Here is an 18725-nt window from a genome sequence, read left to right as displayed (position 1 = left end):
CCGTTTCAGGTTAGGTTTCTCTTATTCAGCGTTACATTTTGAAAATATCTATGTCTGCTAAATATAGCGGAGCATGTGTGACTTCTTTAATGGTGGCATGGAAGTCCAGCTCTTAAAGGCATAAAAACACTGCTCAAAAAATAATAATAAAGGGAACACTTAAACAACACAATGTAACTCCAAGTCAATCACACTTCTGTGAAATCAAACCTTCCACTTAGGAAGCAACACTGATTGAAAATCAGTTTCACATGCTGGTGCAAATGGAACAGACAACAGGTGAAATCACCGATAAATGAGTGGTTCTGCAGGTGGTGACCACAGACCACTTCTCAGTACCTATGTTTTCTGACTGATGTTTTGGTGACTTTTGAATGTTGGCGGTGATTTCACTCTAGTGGCAGCATGAGACGGAATCTACAACCCACACAACTGACTCAGGTAGTGCAGCTCATCCAGGATGGCACATCAATGAGCTGTGGCAAAAACTCTGCTCAAACGGTCAGAAACAGACTCCATGAGGGCACAACGTCCACAGGTGGGGGTTGTGCTTACAGCCCAGCACTGTACAGGACGTTTAGCATTTGCCAGAGAACACCAAGAATAGCAACTTCGCCACTGGCGCTCTGTGCTCTTCACAGATGACAGCAGGTACACATTGAGCACATGTGACAGTTCTCCACGGTGTCTGGAGGCAGCATGGAGAATATTCTGCTGCCTGCAACATCTTCCAGCATAACTGGTTTGGCAGTGCGTGGGGTGGAATTTCTTTGGGGGACCGCACAGCCCTCCATGTGCTTGCTAGAGGTAGCCTGACTGCCATTAGGTACCAAGATGAGATCCTCAGACCCCTGATGAGACCATATGCTGGTGCAGTTGGGCCTGCAAGACAATGCGAGACCTCATGTGGCTGGAGTGTGTCAGCAGTTCTTGAGAGACGAAAGCATTGATGGTATGGACTGGCCCGCCTGTTCCCCGGACCTGAATCCAATTGAGCACATCTGGGACATCATGTCTCGCTCCATCCACCAACATCACGTTACACCAGACTGGCCATGAGTTGGTGGATGCTTTAGTCCAGGTCTGGGAGGAGATCCCTCAGGAGACCATCCGCCACCTCATCTGGAGCATGCTCAGGCATTGTAGGGAGGTCATACAGGCACGTGGAGGCCACACACATGACTGAGCCTCATTTTGACTTGTTTTATGGACTTTATATCAAAGTTGGATCAGCCTGTATTGTGTTTTTTCTGTTTTTATTTTGACTCCAAATCCAGACCTCCATGGGTTGCTAAATTTGATTTCCATTGATCATTAAAAAAACCCCAAAAAAACCAACAATAACAACAAAAAAACCCTTTTAATTTTGCTGGCCGCAGATTCAACTATGTAAAGGACAAAGTATTTCATATAAATATTTCATTCATTCAGATCTAGGATGTATTATTTTTGTGTTCCCTTTATTTATTTATTTATTTATTTATTTATTTATTTTGAGCAGTGTATTTACACAATAATAAGATAAGCCAAACTTAGGAACTTTAACATTTAACACAACCCATAAATGTAAATTAGTAGCTTGATTATGTAGTAAAAGAAGAAAACGTTCCTTTAATTTTTAATCACAGTATGTAATTGAGTCAGTTAAAGCTCCGGGATATGGATCTGGTATAGCACAGAGGGTTGTAGATCAGTTTCAGCTGCTTGGGTGCACAGTCAGAAATAGGGTTACGGAAGGAGTACATTACTGTGCCCCAAGGTACAAAAATGACATTAATACAGTCTAAGGACAAATATTGGACCTCGGGGGAACTATCTGTACCTTTTTTAGCGTCTGAAAGGTACATACATGTTCCTTAATTGTGAAAAGTACTTATTTGTACCCATTCTTTCAAAAGATAAAGTACAGGTTGATTAAGCTCTTTTTGATTAGAGGGGTTTTTTTTAATTCTTTTTGACAGTAATTTATTTGCAACTGTATTGATTTAAGCATATATTTTAGTGTTTTTATTTTATTTTTTATTATTTTCATTGCTGTTGTTGTTTTTGTATTCCCTGAACCCCCCTTATTTTTAAGCTGCTTTAAGAACAACGAATTTATTTGAAAGAAAAAAAAGTAAAAATGCATTTAAACATTTTTTTAAGAGAGCGTTTTTTTTTTTTAAGTATAAGTATTTGGATGAATTGCAAAAAAGCACCCTCGGAGTGCGAGTTGAGCCCATCCTCACAACATCAAACAAAAAGTAGAAGAAGAAACTCAACGAATAGCTGGTGGATTCTAGAACTTTCTTTAAATGCAGCAGGTGCCATTTTGTTTTATCAACGGACGGAGATGGATTACGAACTTGCAAGTCCTGGTGTGCTCTGTTCACTTTCAACCGAGGAACTCTTAACAAAAATACAAGAGTGGGGCTTAGATGTCACCGAAGCTGAAGCTCAGCGTTTCAGAGGTAAGTTTTATTTAAAGAAAAATGTAGCGTAATTACTAATTATTGGTTTAGCCTAGCTTAACGTATATTAGCAATTTAGCTAGTTTCGGCACTCTCTTAGCTCAAATTATGTCTTTTTACAAACGTTTTTACAAACGTTTCATGTGTAAAGTTGAGGTCACAGTTCTGAAAAATGAAAAATGTGTACACATAGTATTTGTATAAGTTTGAACTTATATATGTGGTTCGGCCACAGTCTATGGGTTCGGTAACCCCTGCGCAGCGGAACGGCGCGAAATTTGATTCCCTGGTAGCTGAATGCAGTTTACCGTTAGTGTATTAATGGTTTAATAAAATCACGTTTTTACATCCACTCCAAGGCCATTAACACACATGGGCGGCGTTTAAAGGAAATATCTTGACGCCGCACTTGTTTAAAATATAACAAGGGTGTCGCAGCTGGGGTTTGATAGTCCCGTTTTCAGCAATGTGGGAACTTTTTCAGCATGTAATCTGAGCTTGTAATACGGTCCTGCGGGTGTTATCGCTATAAGTAATCGGTCTGAAAGAACAGACGGCAGAAACTGTCGGAAATCTGGAGAAAGGAGTCACCTTAGTAGTGAATATTAACAAATTACAGCATTCTAGTCTTTTTTTTTCTTCCAAACTTGAAAGGGCACAAAAGCATGCTCAGACTCTGCTCTCCTGTGTCCAGTAGTCCCAAACAAACATCTAAATTTAAAAATGAAAACTTTGCATATCAAGAGGATTCACTCTAAAAATTTGGTTTATTTTATTTAATTTACTGATTTTTTTAATGAATATTTCTTTGAACTGAAAGAAGTTGTACAAAAGGTTTTAATGTGTGTGATATACGGTTTTTACCCATGTAAAAATGTGGTGTTAAATATTCTTACATGGAATTTAGAGTTTGTACTACCATTTATCTTGCAGACAATGAGGTTGATGGTGACACAGTTGACTGCGGTCTTACTGAGACTATGGTTGCATACCTTTTCCAAGGATCCTTCAAAAAGCAGGTTAAATTCAACCAATTTGTGTCAAGGATGAAGGAATCTTCAGTGACGCTGACTCTACAGACTGTCTCTCCAGAAGACTGGCAACCATCTACTTCGTCAACTTCAATAAGGTATTTTCTTATTTATAATGAAGTTAGTATGTCTGAAACATACATGTTGGCCATTATGCACTTTTAGGATTTAGTTAATATGATCATTTTTCCTACCATATGTATTGTTACTGTAGTGTTTTATACTTCAATTCATGCAATAAAAACAAACATTTAACTGTTTTCACAGCAATGAAAATACTTTGAGACTGCCAGCCTCTTTTGAAATTCCAAGATTTCCCAAAAATCTGCAACTAAAACTGGACAACAAAGAACCGTGCCATAAAAATCCAAGGGACAGACACACAATAATCAGAGTTCTATATGAAGCTGTGGCACAGTATACTATGTAAGTTAATCAGGGTAATGTTAGCTTGTTGCTTTAGAAAAAGCTGAATCTGTCATATTGAAAATAAACGCTACATTACTAAGAAACAATAACTGACACTTGATAAAGTTTGTTTGTCAGCAGTTGCTCTAACACTTATGTTTCTTCTGATATTACAGGTATCCCACAAATTCTGAATATGTGCAAGCTGTGAAGACGCTGGTAATGAAGTATCCTTTCCTCAAGGATCGTGAGGGAAATGGTTATGTAAGTTAAATTTAAAATTTGCATAAGGTTCCTTCAAGATTACAAAGTAAAAGTGAAGCTTTTTTCAATCTTGTTTTGTTAGTAAGACAATCTGTAGCCTCTCAGTAGGTTTGTATGAAGTATGTTTACTGATTCTTTGTTGGGTGTATTTTGTGTAGATTGTTTTTACAGTAACTTATGTTTCTGTTCAACAAGCACACATGGCATATGTCTTTGAGACGTAAATTCAAATCAGAGCGGGCACCACTAGTCGACAGTGAGGCAGTGAGGCGTTGTAAGGAGAAGTTTGGTTCTACGAGGAGAGGGCAGCCTAATAAATGTCAACGAACAAGTCAGAGAAATGTTTGTCAGGTTGGTGTGAGGGACATCTTGAGCTATAAAATGTTCTTGCCTCTGTTATTACATCTAAAACTAAGGATTAGGGATGCAACTGTACCCCTTTTTTCAAACCAAAACTATACCAATACTTGGATTAGAGCACTTGCTAATACAAAGTACCAGTGCTAATACTTCTACCTCACAAAATATTATTAATTAGAAGGCGCTAAAAGAGGGTGAACTAGATTAAAAAAAAACCAACATTTTAAATATGACTCCAAAACTAAAATTTCAAGTTAACAATTAAGATTTTATGTGAAATTATTTCAGAGTTTCCATATTTTAAATATTGGTTCATGGTATCGGTTAACTTTAAACGATACGAGTTCTTTGTGATGCACAGATCGTGTCAGCTCTAATTGTATATTTAGTCTTATGTTGGGTTTCTAATCTGTTTTGACTTTCTCTTCTCACTCTTGCTTTCTTTCAAGGGACCATGCGTCCAAGGAGAGGATTTATTATCCATCGACGCCCACTTAAAGGTCTTACAGTGCCAATATCAGAAGATGCAACCAGATACCATGGTGGTTCATAACCGTATGCAGCAAACGTTTGCTTGGCGGCAAAAAGAAATTGCAGATGGTATGCCTGTGGAGGATGTGTTGAAGAAGTACCCCTTCTTAGGGATGCCTACTGGTGTAAGTCAGAAAGCTGAACTGAACTTGGAAATAGCTGTCACATTTAACATGTTTATAGTAGTAAATTTTATTTGCCCTTGACCTTGCTTTCTTCATCTGTCCCTCTTTCCTTTTTTTGTATGTTCATGTAACTTCTTACAGTATTGTTGTTAAATTCTATAAAAAAATAATTATGCAGCACCATACATAATTAATATCAACTTTAGATTATTTCATTTTCATACACTGTTATTTTGTACTGAAAATTAATTTTTTACTTGTAGCTGTGCAACGAACTCGGGTGGATCCAACCAACAACGGGTAATGTAAGCCAGCGATTTCGTGAAGGGCTCTCATGTGTTGCAGCAAAGGTGATTGACGTTACACGAGGGAAAACCCCACTCTACCAGCTCTACCTTGATGCAAGAGAGGAGGCTCTCACTGATGACCTACCAGGTATTTGCTTTCAAGGCTTCCATTTTATATAATTTTTATAGGTAACTGGAAATGCCAGATAAAATGCATGGGTGATCTTGTGTTGTTTTTGGGTTTTTTTGGCAGATCTTGACACAAGGGCTGCACTTTTATTCCTGCCATACGTCTTCAAGGAGAAACTGGATCTCTTTGTCATACTTGGAGAGGTGTGTGTATTAAAATATTTAGTCTATATAAAAGGAAAACAAATGTATCTTTTGTTAAGAGACTAAGATATTGCTTTCCTCTACCTTCTCTTTTGACTTCAAAGGTTCATCCGAAAACCCCCTATCCAACTGTGCAGCTACTTCATGAAGACTGGAAACCAGTGTTCTCCAGAAGCGCTCCAAACATTGTGAAGTTGGATGGCAGTGAAGTGTGCAGAAGCTCGTGTATTTTTGAAGGAATCATCTCTTCTTTCTGCTTGTATTTTGTCTTCAACCTTGCTTATCCAAAACATCTGAAGAACACCCTGATTTTTCTCCAAAAGTACATTGTGAAAATAGATGAGGGTGAGGACCGGCCTCTGCCAATCACAGTCACCAGACAAATAAATCTTCTGTATTGACCACCATGCCTCAGCCATATCAGTGCTCCAAATGTGGCAGAAGAACCTTTAGTTTGACAAAGCTTATTCAGCACATAGGACTTATTCATTCCCATGATGCCAATTTTGATATAACCTGTGGACTCAGTGACTGCTGTTCTTCCTTCAAAAAATATGAATCTTTCAGACGACATGTGTATAGGAAACACAGAGAACAGGTGTTGTGTCCCCATAAAGACTTAGATGAAAATGAGCAGGAGGTAGTCAGTCCACACCCAAATGAATTTGCAAATGACATGACTGAAAATATTGAAACCCCTCCATCCTGGGATGAATTTTTGATAAATTTCAGAGACAATCTTTTCAAGTTCATTCTTAAGTGCAGAGAGAAAAATTCTTTACCAGTCTCTGTTCAGGAAGAAATTGTGGAAGATGTAAATTTTCTGATGTGTTTTTTCAAGGAGAACTACGATGCTTTTATAGCATATCATTTAGAGAAAATGGGTCTTGATGTGTCTTTGTGTCCAGAGCTTAAAAATGTCCTGCATTCAAATGAATTTTTTGAGAAGGCTTCAACAGCTATTCGATCTCCTTATTTGGTCAAAGAACATTGCAAATCAAAGCTCAACATGACAGAGCCTGTTCATTGCAAATTAAGAGACTCTGTGGGTCATACAGTTGGCTCGTATTCATATGTGCCTGTTGATAAGGTGCTAAAAAATTATCTTTCTCATGAAGACATACAAGATCACATTTTTTCAAGTGGCAATTTGGAAACTGATGAATTTCTAACAGATTACTCTGATGGAGAAATCTTCAGACATCAATTCTTCAAGGATAACCCAAATGCACTGCGACTCCATTTTTATGAGGATGAATTTGAAGTACTTAATCCTCTAGGATCTAAACGATCCAAACACAAACTTAGTGCATTTTATTACACTGTAGGCAATTTGGACAAAAGGTACACTTCTCAGCAGAGGCACATTCATCTAGCGTTATTGGTACGCTATTCTTTCGTTAAGCGGTGTGGTTGGCATGTTATCCTTAAACCTTTGCTTGATGATTTGGAAAAACTTTCCACTGATGGCTTTACTTTTACCATTGATAAAACTGAACACACTATTCATGCTGCTCTTGCAACTTTATCTTGTGATAATTTATCAGCTCACATGATTGGTGGTTTTTCTATGTCATTTAACACTGGTAGAATTTGTCGGTATTGCATGGCTTCTTATGAAGATATGAAACAATCCTTTGAGGAAGAAAGCTTTGTTTTAAGAACATCAGAGGTTCACCAGTATCATCTTGCACGAATCCAAGAATTTCCGGATGATAAAACAATATATGGTGTAAATAGTTCATGTCCTTTTGACAGACTGAGTTATTTCAGTGTTACGCAAGCTTTACCACCTGATGTAATGCATGATCTGCTGGAAGGTGTAGTTCCTCTAGTTATGAAACTAGTGATTTGTAAAGCCCACACTGAGAAGCATATTACAATTAGAGAGATCAATGAAGAATTGCAAAAAATGCCCATCGGTCAGAATGACAAAACAAACAAACCAGTACAGTTATCAGAGAGACTTCAGAGTGTTGGTATTGTTGGATCAGCATCTCAAAAGTGGTGCCTGTTCAGATTGCTGCCATTTCTGATGGCAGACCGTGTGCCACCTAATTGTAAATATTGGCATGTTTTTCTTCTATGTCGTGAAATAACAGAGATTGTAATGGCTAAAAAAGTGCGAAAAGAGAATATTTTATTGTTGAAGTTGCTTGTCCATGAGTTTCTCACAAAACTGACAAGTGTATTTGGGGATGTAATTACACCAAAGTGTCATTATTTAATCCACTATGCAAGACTGATTGAAATGTTCGGCCCTCTACGTTTGTTATGGTGTATGAGATTTGAAAGTAAGCACCAGTATTTCAAAACGTTGTCCCGCAATTGTAGAAATTTTATGAACATTGCTACAACTTTGAGCAACAGACATCAGTTCAGACAGTGCTGGGAGTTTTCTAACAAAAGTTTACTTGGTGAATTTGAAAATGTTTTTGGAAAAAGTGTGACTACACCATTTTTGTCATTACCACTGGAACTGCAACAAGCACTGACAGTCTATTGTGGCTTTTCTGAAGTTGATAGTGCTAAGAAAGCTTTCCAGCGTGTGTCAGAAGTAATTGTGAACAGTGTCAAATACTGTGTAAGAGATGTGTTTGTCATTGATGTACTGCATTCAGAGAAGATTCCTCTGTTCTGGCAAATTAAGTACATATTTAATATTGACACAATGTGGGTCTTTTGTGGAAAAATTCTCATTTCTCTGTTATATGACAACCATTTTCATTCATACAGTGTTAGAGTTGATAGTGAATGGACGTTGCTAAAACCTGGACAGGAAATTGATGTTGCAGCTTATGACACATACTCTGTTGATAACAGTTTGTATGTAACAGTTAAGCAATGTATTTAAGAAGGTAATAAATGTGACAAGTATTTTTGACTTTGTATCTTCAATTTTTCAAATCCTGAGAGGAAAAATATAGGAAATCTGTGTGTAGATACTGAACCTTTAGAAAGACATTTTTGTACTCCTTTTAAGGGTTCTTTTTTGTACTTTATACTAAGGGTACAACTTTGCCCTTTAAAGTACAGGTTTGACGTGTAAAAGGTACAAATTACAAGGGTACAAATCAGTACCCACAGTTTAGGGTACAGAACGGTACCTTAGAGGGTACCACCCCAGTGACAAGCCATTGTACCCCTATAGGTACATTTCTGTACTTTAATTTCTGAGTGTGTGTTCATGAGATTTATAACAGGTCACCAGTTGTGCAACATAGACACAACCCCCAATACAGGAATGGTTTCACAAGTGGAGGCCGCTGACATTTTCCCCTCATCTTTTCTGGCTGTTTTTTCACCAGTTTTGCTTTTAGCTTGGGTCTGTGTCACTACTGGTAGCATGAGGCAACCTGGACCGTACAGAGGTTGCTCAGGTAGCTCCTCCAGGATGAATGCATCAATCAAGCCAGCAAATCTTCTGGCCAATGACAGGCACGCATACAAACATGTGGGGTCCTTACAAACTACTGATTACTATTTTGAATTGCTGGAATGAAATGTGGGCAAAATGAAATTTTTTGGGGGGGTGCCTTTATATTGAGCCCTCTGTAGCTTGATTTTTTTTTTTTTAATCAAATAATAATGTGGCAAACTTTCATTCCTAATACATCACCCAGGCCATATCAATACAGATATCCAGCTTTTTTATGCAATGTATAAACTGTTTCCCTGCAATGCTAATAGGGATTTGAATTATCTCCTGTTTTTATTGGAAATAACACATGCAAGGATGGCAGTGCTTTCTGAAGACAAGTAGCACATATCGTTCAGTGAAGGGATTTAATGAAGAGCTTAAGTCCCATCAAAGACAGGATTTCACCGTCTAATCCAAGATAATAACTTCTCTTTGCAGTCTGCAACAAACTCAAGCCCGAGGCGGACAATGTGATGTGTGCGGACAATGTGTAGACATGTGATTCCAACACTAGAGGGAGTCAAAGGTTTAATTGTCGTTCAATGTTTTACTTTCTCTGTAAATTAATTTTTGTCCAGTAATTCTTTATGTCCAAGTGAAATTTAAGTCATAATTTGAAATGTTTTCAACAAACTGCATGTATGTGCGTGTGTTGGACTGATACAAAGAAATGAGACAAAGTATATTTATTATTTTAATCCAGCTGTTGGCATTTGCAGTAGTTGTATACAAACAATATAAAATCCCTTGTTTAAAATGAGCCAAAAAATAAGAGCACTTGTTGCCCAATTGACTTAATCTCGAGTTGCAAAGAATTTTTAAATGTTGTTTCTCAAAGCAGAAACAAAACATTTCAATAGTTAAGGGAAGCACAACTGTTCATGACAAGACTTGGTACATTTTTCATCTTATTTGGACAAAGGGAAAATAATTCAAGGTTTGCCTCAAGCTGGACTTTTTCCAGTTACAACTTTAGCATGTGCATTATAATAGAAAAATTATTAGAAAGTTTATGGACCAAAGACTTTTTTTTTTTTAAGTTTTGTTTATAAAATGAGTATGAACCTTTGGTTTTGAGCTTACATATTTACGCTGTCTGGAAATTATTATAAAATCCATCACTCTGAGCAGATATGATGAAACAATAGTTAACCCAAAGAAAGAAACTGAACTGAATGCAAGAAAAAGTGTTGAGGAAGAAGAGTACCACAGGAAGAAAAAGTACTGGAAGATCTGGACTGTATGGAATCCATTATTCTATGACAGAAAGGCTGAGGTTTACACATTTAATCTACATATACATTTATAAATGTAGGAGTAACAATATTAAACTTGATTGTGCATGAAAGGTTTAGAAATCTGAAAGGCAATCATGAAAGATAATCCTGCTTATACTAAGAATTTCTGCAGCATTTACACAACCAAATACATATTTACATAAAAAATGCTTTTTAATGACAGATATCAAAGCATGATGGCTTAAGTGTGCTGGGGCTACTCTCAGTGCTCTGATAGCTACATCCTTACACTGCACTGATTAGTGCTTCTGGCTCTGATGTCATGTGTACATGTCCTGGTCCACCTCCTATCATTTAAATATTATTCCCGTGGCAATCAGATTGCTGTTTATGAACACATCCAGTTCTCCCAGCACTGCAATCTGAGAACTGAATATGTTCTGCTAAAGATTGTTTTCATCTTATGTGTGGTCAGTTAGCCTGAGGTGCATGTGTGAGACAGGAGCCCAGTCTGATGGGAAAGGAAGCATCTATGAGAGGAGGGATGGCAAAATGGCAAAGCACAGAGCTTCAGAAACAAAAAACAAACAAACAAACAAAAACAAACAATGGGGGGGCTGGCTGAATTTATCCCTTTGCTAAAGAAGAGATAAGATTAAAGAGAGCGTAATATAAGCTACAAATTCAACATGAAGTGTGGTGACTTATGTGTTTAATTGCAATCCCACTATCAAGTAAGACCGTTCTTTACGTGTGATAAATGTTAGTGTAATGCCATTCCCATTTTAAGGAAATCAAATGGTGATTTTTCTAGTCTAACATTTTAATCCAACTGAGCCTTCAATGCCCAAGGTCTCAAATACGAGATGGAAACATATTTCTCCCTCAGTCCTCAAAATTTATAGTGTCTGTTGCATTGCATCTGTCACCACCTCTCCTGCCTGAAGCCTCTAAAAGCTTCTGCATCTGCAGTAAGGTGCCCTTTTTAAAGCCCCAAATGTCCAAATACAATATCCACCAAGGCCACTTTACTCCACCAATTTAGAAACTATTGCCATTTATTTGGTGAAAGTCCACCTGCATCATGTTAATACCACTGCTGGCTAATCGAGCCAAGCTCTCTGCAGATAAGGTTTCCATGGTAACGATGGTGTGCTGGTCATTTGCTGAAACCGCTCCGGTGCCGGCTTCTGTTCCTGCTGCAGGCGAAGCAGCGTCAGGTGAGACTGTGGTGGCGGCGTTGCTGCTGGTAACAGTTGGCGGTTTCTTGTTCATATGGGTCTTGACGTGCTTTGAGAGGTGGTCGCTGCGCATGAAGCGTTTGGGACATTCTGTGCACGCAAACTTTTTCTCACCTGAAGAAAGGTAAACAAAAATAAATAAATGCATGTGATAATATCAGACTTTTTGCTGCACAGTCAATGATCCATTTGAGATATGGTAATAGTTGACCCATTGGAGTCAGTCTGTGTGAGCAACCATTTACACTTCTTAATAAAAAGAAGTTTAAACCAGAAACATCTCAACTTTTTCTACCTGTTACTATCTGTGTTCTGGGAATCTCTGTGCTCCTGTACTGATGCTGGTAAACACTGACCTATTCAATCAAGCATGCTGGTGCTGGCGTACACTGTAAAATTACACCCCATTTAATGTGGCAAACACCTATCACACATTGGCTTATTCGGTTTTCACACAGTGAACTCTGGGACATTTTCCAACTTGTAGCACATTTTGTGAGATAGGCCACCTTGGGGCACGACTGTTACACCTGCCGTATTCTAGCATCAATGTTGGATATCTGCACTCACGTGCATTTTCAGTCAATGTCTAGAATAGTTAAAGGCTGCACTGAATTCCTCTGATCTTCACTGTTTTCGCATTAAAGAATAAAAGTGAACTTTCCCCACAGCAGACACATTTGGGAAAAGAGGGCTGTTAATAATAAAACAATGTTGGCTCAGTTCAACTCAGTCATCCCTGCAAGCCATGACAAGTGACTCCGCACAATAACAGGGCCTGAAACTAAAATACGCCAGTTAAACTTATACAATAAAACTAAGTCATCACTTATACCTGTGTGTGTCCTCTTATGGCGCTGAAGCTCATCTGAACGGGTAAATCGTTTGCCGCAGTAAGACCAGTTACAGACAAAGGGACGCTCTCCCGTGTGCCAGCGAAGGTGGGCTCTGAGGTGGGATGTCTTGCCGTAGATCTTCCCGCAGCCAGTGATGTGACATATGTGCTGCTTCTTTTTAGTCGGATCACTGCTTGATGCAATAACCACAAATCATGAGCGTGAGAGAAATTAAAAACAAGTGATATTCAAATAGGTCTCTGTTTAAAAGATTGTGAAAAAACAAGTTTGCTTCAACTTTTTTGTGTAGTTCAGTTTTATAGCTAACAACAACAACGACTGATTGTTGAATAAATACATGTAAAAAGGAAAATAACATTTAGACAGGAAGACTGCCATAACAGGGCTCTGTAACATACCGTCCTTCTCCATCCTTGCAGAAGGGGCAGGTACATGCTTCTCTACGGTTACGTCGCCCTTGAGGTGGTGGGCTTATATCCTCTTCATCCATAGCTGTATTTTCATCCAAACTTTCTCCACCCGTCTGTAACGGCTGCTCTCCTGTAGCAACGGAAAAGAAAAATGCTAAAGTCTGACATAACATACAAAGTTTATCTAGTGCTTCATTAAACAGCTGCTGCTCTAAAAGCTTAAACCAGTTAAATTTTTACATGTTAGAGATCTAAAATACAGCTCTATAATTTCTGATCCAAAAACCATAGGGTTGAAGAGCTATGCGCTTTCTTCTCATAGCTCCTTATTGGCATAAAACCAAAACAAACAGTACTAATCCAATGTTAGTACAACTTGTTTTCTAAATAAGCTACATTTTCAGTAACAATGACAACTTTAGTCATCTGGTCTTTATCCATTATGCTTAAGTAACTTTAATGACAGAGTAAAATGTAGAAAAATGAGCCATTAACTAAAACAAGTCTAAACAAAGCCTGCTGCAAATGTAACTGCTGGGAGGCATACGATTTCACAACACTGTTAACAGACTCAGCGATTCTTTACAAACAGGGGAATTTGATAACATCTAGCCCAACAAACATGCAGACATACTGGGAGGAGCTGCCAAACTTGGAAAAAAAAAAAAAGGGTAAAAAGAAAAAAAGAAGGGAGGGGTGCAGTTACACCCTTGCTATAACAGAGAAGTCGTGGCTGACCCACAATTGCATGTAATGGGACCAGCACGTGGAGGTACGTAGGGTCAGAGGGGAAACAAAAGCTTTAACAGGAACACAACCATGTGAAGTGGCCTAACGAGGTCAGAAAAGCACTGAACAAGCCAGACTGGTTCAACCAGTATAATTCACTACGTAGGTAAGAGGTGAAGGAATCAATCCAAAGATACAAGATAAAGAGGGAAAGAAAAACAGAAAGTAAATCTAATCTTCCAGGGTAACCATTGTTTACTAAACCCAACTGCAAGTCACATACTTTACAATTACCATGTACACCAAATTCTTTAACTACCAATTAAACAGAAATTCTAACAAACACAAAAAGTTGTTTGTGTTTAGATAGAATCTAAAATTATTTATGAAAACTAAATGGTCCAAAGAAAAGCATCTAATACGAATGAAAGTCAGATCAACAGGTCTTAAACACACCAACTGCTGATATAGTAACCTGCATGTTATAATAGATGAAAATATTATGCATGCATTTTAACGCTGAATATTAACAGTTAATGAAAATCAGGCCACTGGCTGACCTGCTGTGCTGGCGATGGTGATGGGCAGCTGGTGCATCTGCAGCCCGGACCCCCCGAGGCTGTTAAGATTTATGGTCTGGATCCCTGGGATCTGCACGGTGTTGACGGGTACTCCTCCAGCTGTAGCTGTTCCCTGAGCCTGGCCGAGCTGGGGAAGGGACTGCACGGGTGCCAGCGTGATCTGCGCTCCCGTCGGATTCTGGATCTGAATGGTCTGCCAGGTCACTTGGCCGTTGGGGGCGACGGTGCGCAGCAGGATAGCCCCTGTGTTTGGCATGATTTGAAGATTTTGAAGCCCTTCCTGGCTGAGTGTTGGAGTAAACACTTGACCGCCTGTGGCTGCAACAGTACCGGCCTGGATGGTTTGGAGTTGCGCTCCACCTTGGATAACCTGCTGAGGCTGGATGAGGATTTGCTGTGGCTGCACCCTGTCTCTGTTGTCTGGCTGTATTGGGATACCCAGAGAAGAGGCCATGTTTTGCTGAAAAGTCCCTGTCACAGCTCCATTGCTGTTCTGCTTTTGGGTAACTCCATAAGAAGAGGTCGTCTGTGTAGTGACAGTGGAAGCACTGGTCATGTAGCCGGACTCGCTGTTGGAAGACACTGGCTGTTGTTGCTGCTGCTGCATGAGCTGGTTTCCCACTGCTTCTCCTCCACCATTGGTATCCCCCCCTGCAGCACCAGCAGTGACGGGTAACAAAGTGATGTTTCCATTTAGAGACACAGGCATATTTGCCAAGAACTGGGGCTGGTTTTGTAACAAACCATTGCCTAAACTTATGTTTTGTATGGGTATGGCTCCCTGAATGAGACTGGGCATGGTTATGATGTTTCCTGCTGCACCGGCTCTGTTACTCGCAGTTATGATCTGTTGGCCATTGGGAGAAGACACTATCTGAAACTGCTGGCCTGGTCCTGCTGCGGCAGGCACAGCAGACTCCTGCTGAGCATGTGTAAAATGCAGCGTCTGGCCATCCACTGTCTGAAACTGTGGAATGACCTGGTACTGGATGTTAGGCATCATACCTGATATAGTGGTAAGGACCTGCTGACCCTGCATTGACGGCGCCTGAGCAACTACAAAGGGCTGTTGTTGCTGCTGCTGACCCTGAGAGCTTACAGCTGGCGACAGCACCTGCCTGTTCTTGTTGAGGTCTCCTCCTGACATCACTCCTGAGGAATCTGTGGTGACTGTGTTGGAGCCTGAGGATGCTTGAACACTGAGAGGGTTTACCTGCCAGCTGTTGGCACTGGAGGTAAAAACAGCCTGGTTTAGGTCCAGTTGTTGCTGCTGATTCTGTTGGTGCTGGTCGGCAGGGGAATCGTTCTCTCCTGGGGTGTCAATGCGACTGCATGTGGCTGCCAACAAGGCGAGTGGTGACGGCTGCTGTGAGTCCTGGAGAAAGAATAAATGAAGGAGTACTTAGAAAGTAGAAATATAAGAAATGCAATGTAGAGTTACAAAAAAAAATAAAATAAAATAAAAAATAAAAAAACTGCCAAAGTATCAGGATGTTCAAGTAAAGCTGGATACTTGCATGTGATTGAAAGAATACATAATAAAGTTTAGGTGAAGAAGAGAGTGCAGGCAGGGGAGCAGGTGGAGATGAGTGTCTGGGGTGGTTTGTGACAGCAAGAGTGAAGATGGTGCCGCTAACTCAAAGGCAGAAGATGGGACTGGACGTGGCAGAGCTGCATACACACTGGAAGTCAATCGCTTGTCGCTGCTTTAAAGCGGACGGCTGGTCACTTGTGGACATTCCACGCTTCTGTTGCCTAGGTAACTCTCTAACGCATTTACCATCAGGTCATGTGCCAATCAGTTGCATTCTTCACTTTCACTTGTAGTCTTGTCCGTGGGTTACCTCAGGTCCCACCCACTTCCTATTGCTTGCGGTTATTTCGCTCATAGTCACCTGAACCCGTGGAATATCATCCACTTTCTGTGGTTTCTAGTCATCCGGACACTGTGAATCACTTCTAGTATGCACGCTGCTTTCAAGTTTCATTGGGCGTGACCAGTAGGGATGGGTTTAGAAATAATATTGGGGGAAAAGTCAGGTGGAGTGAGAGAGAATGTTACAGAGGCGAGCCCAAGATGGTGGACATGCACAGATGAGGAAAAATTGATATATTGGAAAAGGATGCTGAAGACTGAGCTGCCAGGCAGGAGGAAAAGAGGAAGACCACAGAGATTTAGTGAAGGAGGACATACAGAGGGTTGGTAGAGGATGAGGATGTTAGAGATGGGCTGAGATGGTGGTGGATATTTCGCTGTGGCATCCCCTAAACAAGAGGAAGTGTAGCCTGGTTTGGAAAGCCCAGTAACACAGTAAAATGTAAATATTGTCCCACTTTGTCCAACTCACTTTGAATCAGAAAATTACAAATTACAGAGTGAATTTTTAGAGTTTATTTTTTCCTTCCTCGCACATGATTCAGAGCATTTACGATACAAGATTAAATGGTTTAAAATGTCTATTAAAATTATTTTCCAAATTAATTTTCTAATTTAAAAAAATGCAAGTGATGTGGTAGATTAATTAAAAAGAAGAAGAGGGACCTCTTTTCTGGATGTCAGAAATACACACTCCACTACTAACAAGAACTTCATTAATAAAATTAACCCACTTTCTTGCCCTTTCCAGGGGAGTGGGCATCAAAGTGAGGGGGTGTGGGCAGGGGGTATGGGAGGGACCACATTTTTGTGGAGTTGCGGCGGGCTTGGCTTCCCCTCCCCCCAAACCCACCCATCTCCCTCCCACACTTTTAGTTTGCCCTATAAACTGACTCACTCCGCTAGCCACCCCCTCCAAGGCCAGCCAAATGGGCCGAGCGAAATACACACGAAGTGCCGGGGTTTAACGGGAACACCCCGTGTGGGCGACTTTTACCTGCCCATTCCCCACCCCGGTAACATGTGCTCTGGGGAGAAAATCAACAACCCTCACAGACCCCGACACAAACGAGCCATAGAAGCGATCAAACAGATGGGAAGTGCACATGAGTTCAGTCTGGCAGTATCTCCAGTGGATGTGTCCCGTAACCTACTTGTGAATTTGTGTTTCGCTTTTGACTGAAGCCTCCACCGCTCTCCACAGCGGCCATTTCACCCTGCTGCTGATCTGCGGAAGAAGAGTTTTTGTAAGAGTACATCTCCTTAAAGCACTTCACAAGAAAAAAAAACATCACACATCGAAACTTACTACTGCGTGTAATAAAAAGGACGGAACACACGGAACAGCACAGGCCACGAACACACAATAAAAAGGGTGTTTTTCGGGGCCGCTGTGGGGCGATTCAGACAAGAAGTGCAAGAAAATCTAAGTGCTCACAGGGCCAGCTACATGCTAAGCTAACGTGAACTCACAAGTAAAGTATGAGCTGAAGTGAACGAAATGTTTTCAGCCACCGCTGTAAGTACAACTAGCTGTGAGCTCGCATCAGTTGCACGGAGTTAAGTGACACTATCTGCTTACCTATTAATTTAAGTCCAAAAGTAAAGTTACAAGTGACCAGTTGGTTAATTGTTGTTAGCCGTGTATTTAAAAATTAGCGGGTTTGTAACCTTAGTTGGTCACTTTTTTAAAAAAACAACTCGGCATTTCGTTATCGGCACACGCCACATTTACGACACGGAACACATTGAAAACAACGTACTTCCACTCTACTCCTTACTGTTCAGTTATCGGTTCGTCCACAACATGCCAGTGAGTTTAAAAAGTTCACTTACTGCTCATAATTTGAAGACGGGAGGAGTTTCGCTGCTCTTTTTTCTGCTTGACAACTTTTCACAACTTCACACTAACTTGACGCCCCCCCTTCTTTGAAGGAGAACAGTGGGTGCGTTCGATTTATGAACGCGGCAGCCTACCCACGTCGGGGAGAACACGCGGTATAGGTTTTTAACAGGCTTATCGGAGAAAGTATTGACGAGGAAGTCATTAAATGAAAGTAGCTCCCCTATACAGCTCAAGTCCAATTCCAGTTACGTTTAATTCAAACATCTATGACCTAATTATTATCCCTTTTAGTTCTTAGTACAATATTCTTCGGTAGAAAGTATTTATCTAATATCAAAAATACAAGAATACGAGTGGAAAAATCTCCCAGTCGAAATAGGTAACCATATATTCAACAATGGGCGTTTTGCCATATTAAAAATTAAACTCACCCCCTGTTCGCTGCACTATCGCACTGTTCCCATGAATAAAAGAAGCACACCCTTTTAAGAGCCTCTTTTGAGCAATCGCTTCTTTTCTCCAATGGAGAAGGGCGTTTCTGCCAACGAGTATCAGTCGGACAATGTAATTGGGCTAGAGGCAGAAGACTGGGCGGAACCAAGCACTGTAGGTTGTACCCCTGAGTATGATTGACGTTTGGTTATCTTTTTCCGCTTAAAAGACGCCATGAGTAAACAGTTCTCGGAATATGGGCGATCGCCTTTATTCGGTCAGATACTTGAGCCTGTGTTGTCCAT

General features: G+C 40.2%; 2 protein-coding genes across 9 annotated transcripts; one reads left to right on the top strand and one right to left on the bottom strand.

Annotated features, from left to right (window-relative positions):
* Nucleotides 1-1966: 1966 nt before the first annotated feature.
* LOC147331324 (sterile alpha motif domain-containing protein 3-like) lies at nucleotides 1967-8682 on the top strand. Of its 4 annotated transcripts, XM_086293595.1 has the most exons (9): nucleotides 1975-2450; nucleotides 3384-3579; nucleotides 3749-3907; nucleotides 4066-4153; nucleotides 4349-4504; nucleotides 4963-5169; nucleotides 5433-5604; nucleotides 5710-5789; nucleotides 5894-8682. In XM_086293595.1, the coding sequence occupies exons 1-9, from the start codon at nucleotides 2123-2125 to the stop codon at nucleotides 6188-6190; spliced, it is 1683 nt and encodes a 560-aa protein (XP_086149721.1). In that variant the 5' UTR covers nucleotides 1975-2122; the 3' UTR covers nucleotides 6191-8682. The 4 variants fall into 4 exon arrangements, with proteins under 4 accessions (XP_086149725.1, XP_086149721.1, XP_086149722.1 ...); XM_086293596.1 differs by lacking the exon at nucleotides 4349-4504; XM_086293597.1 differs by lacking the exons at nucleotides 1975-2450; nucleotides 4349-4504 and having other exon boundaries at nucleotides 2472-3579.
* A 1199-nt stretch (nucleotides 8683-9881) lies between these two features.
* On the bottom strand, nucleotides 9882-18072 carry LOC147331323 (transcription factor Sp1-like). 5 transcript variants are annotated; one of them, XM_086293585.1, is made up of 6 exons: nucleotides 17979-18072; nucleotides 17297-17370; nucleotides 14246-15641; nucleotides 12945-13086; nucleotides 12525-12718; nucleotides 9882-11803 (listed from the first exon to the last, which is right to left on the bottom strand). In XM_086293585.1, the coding sequence occupies exons 1-6, from the start codon at nucleotides 17983-17985 to the stop codon at nucleotides 11490-11492; spliced, it is 2127 nt and encodes a 708-aa protein (XP_086149711.1). In that variant the 5' UTR covers nucleotides 17986-18072; the 3' UTR covers nucleotides 9882-11489. The 5 variants fall into 5 exon arrangements, with proteins under 5 accessions (XP_086149711.1, XP_086149712.1, XP_086149715.1 ...); XM_086293586.1 differs by having other exon boundaries at nucleotides 12525-12715; nucleotides 17979-18071; XM_086293589.1 differs by having other exon boundaries at nucleotides 17924-17979.
* Between the last annotated feature and the right edge of the window lie 653 nt (nucleotides 18073-18725).

This window comes from Aulonocara sp. 'chitande type north' Nkhata Bay, linkage group LG5 (genome assembly GCF_057382095.1).
Source record: "Aulonocara sp. 'chitande type north' Nkhata Bay isolate Kocher_YH1m ecotype deep benthic linkage group LG5, A_spYH_male_GT1.1, whole genome shotgun sequence".
Lineage (NCBI taxonomy): Eukaryota > Metazoa > Chordata > Actinopteri > Cichliformes > Cichlidae > Aulonocara > Aulonocara sp. 'chitande type north' Nkhata Bay.
Note: the sequence above shows the minus strand (reverse complement) of the source record. Positions and strands in the feature narration are given on the sequence as shown.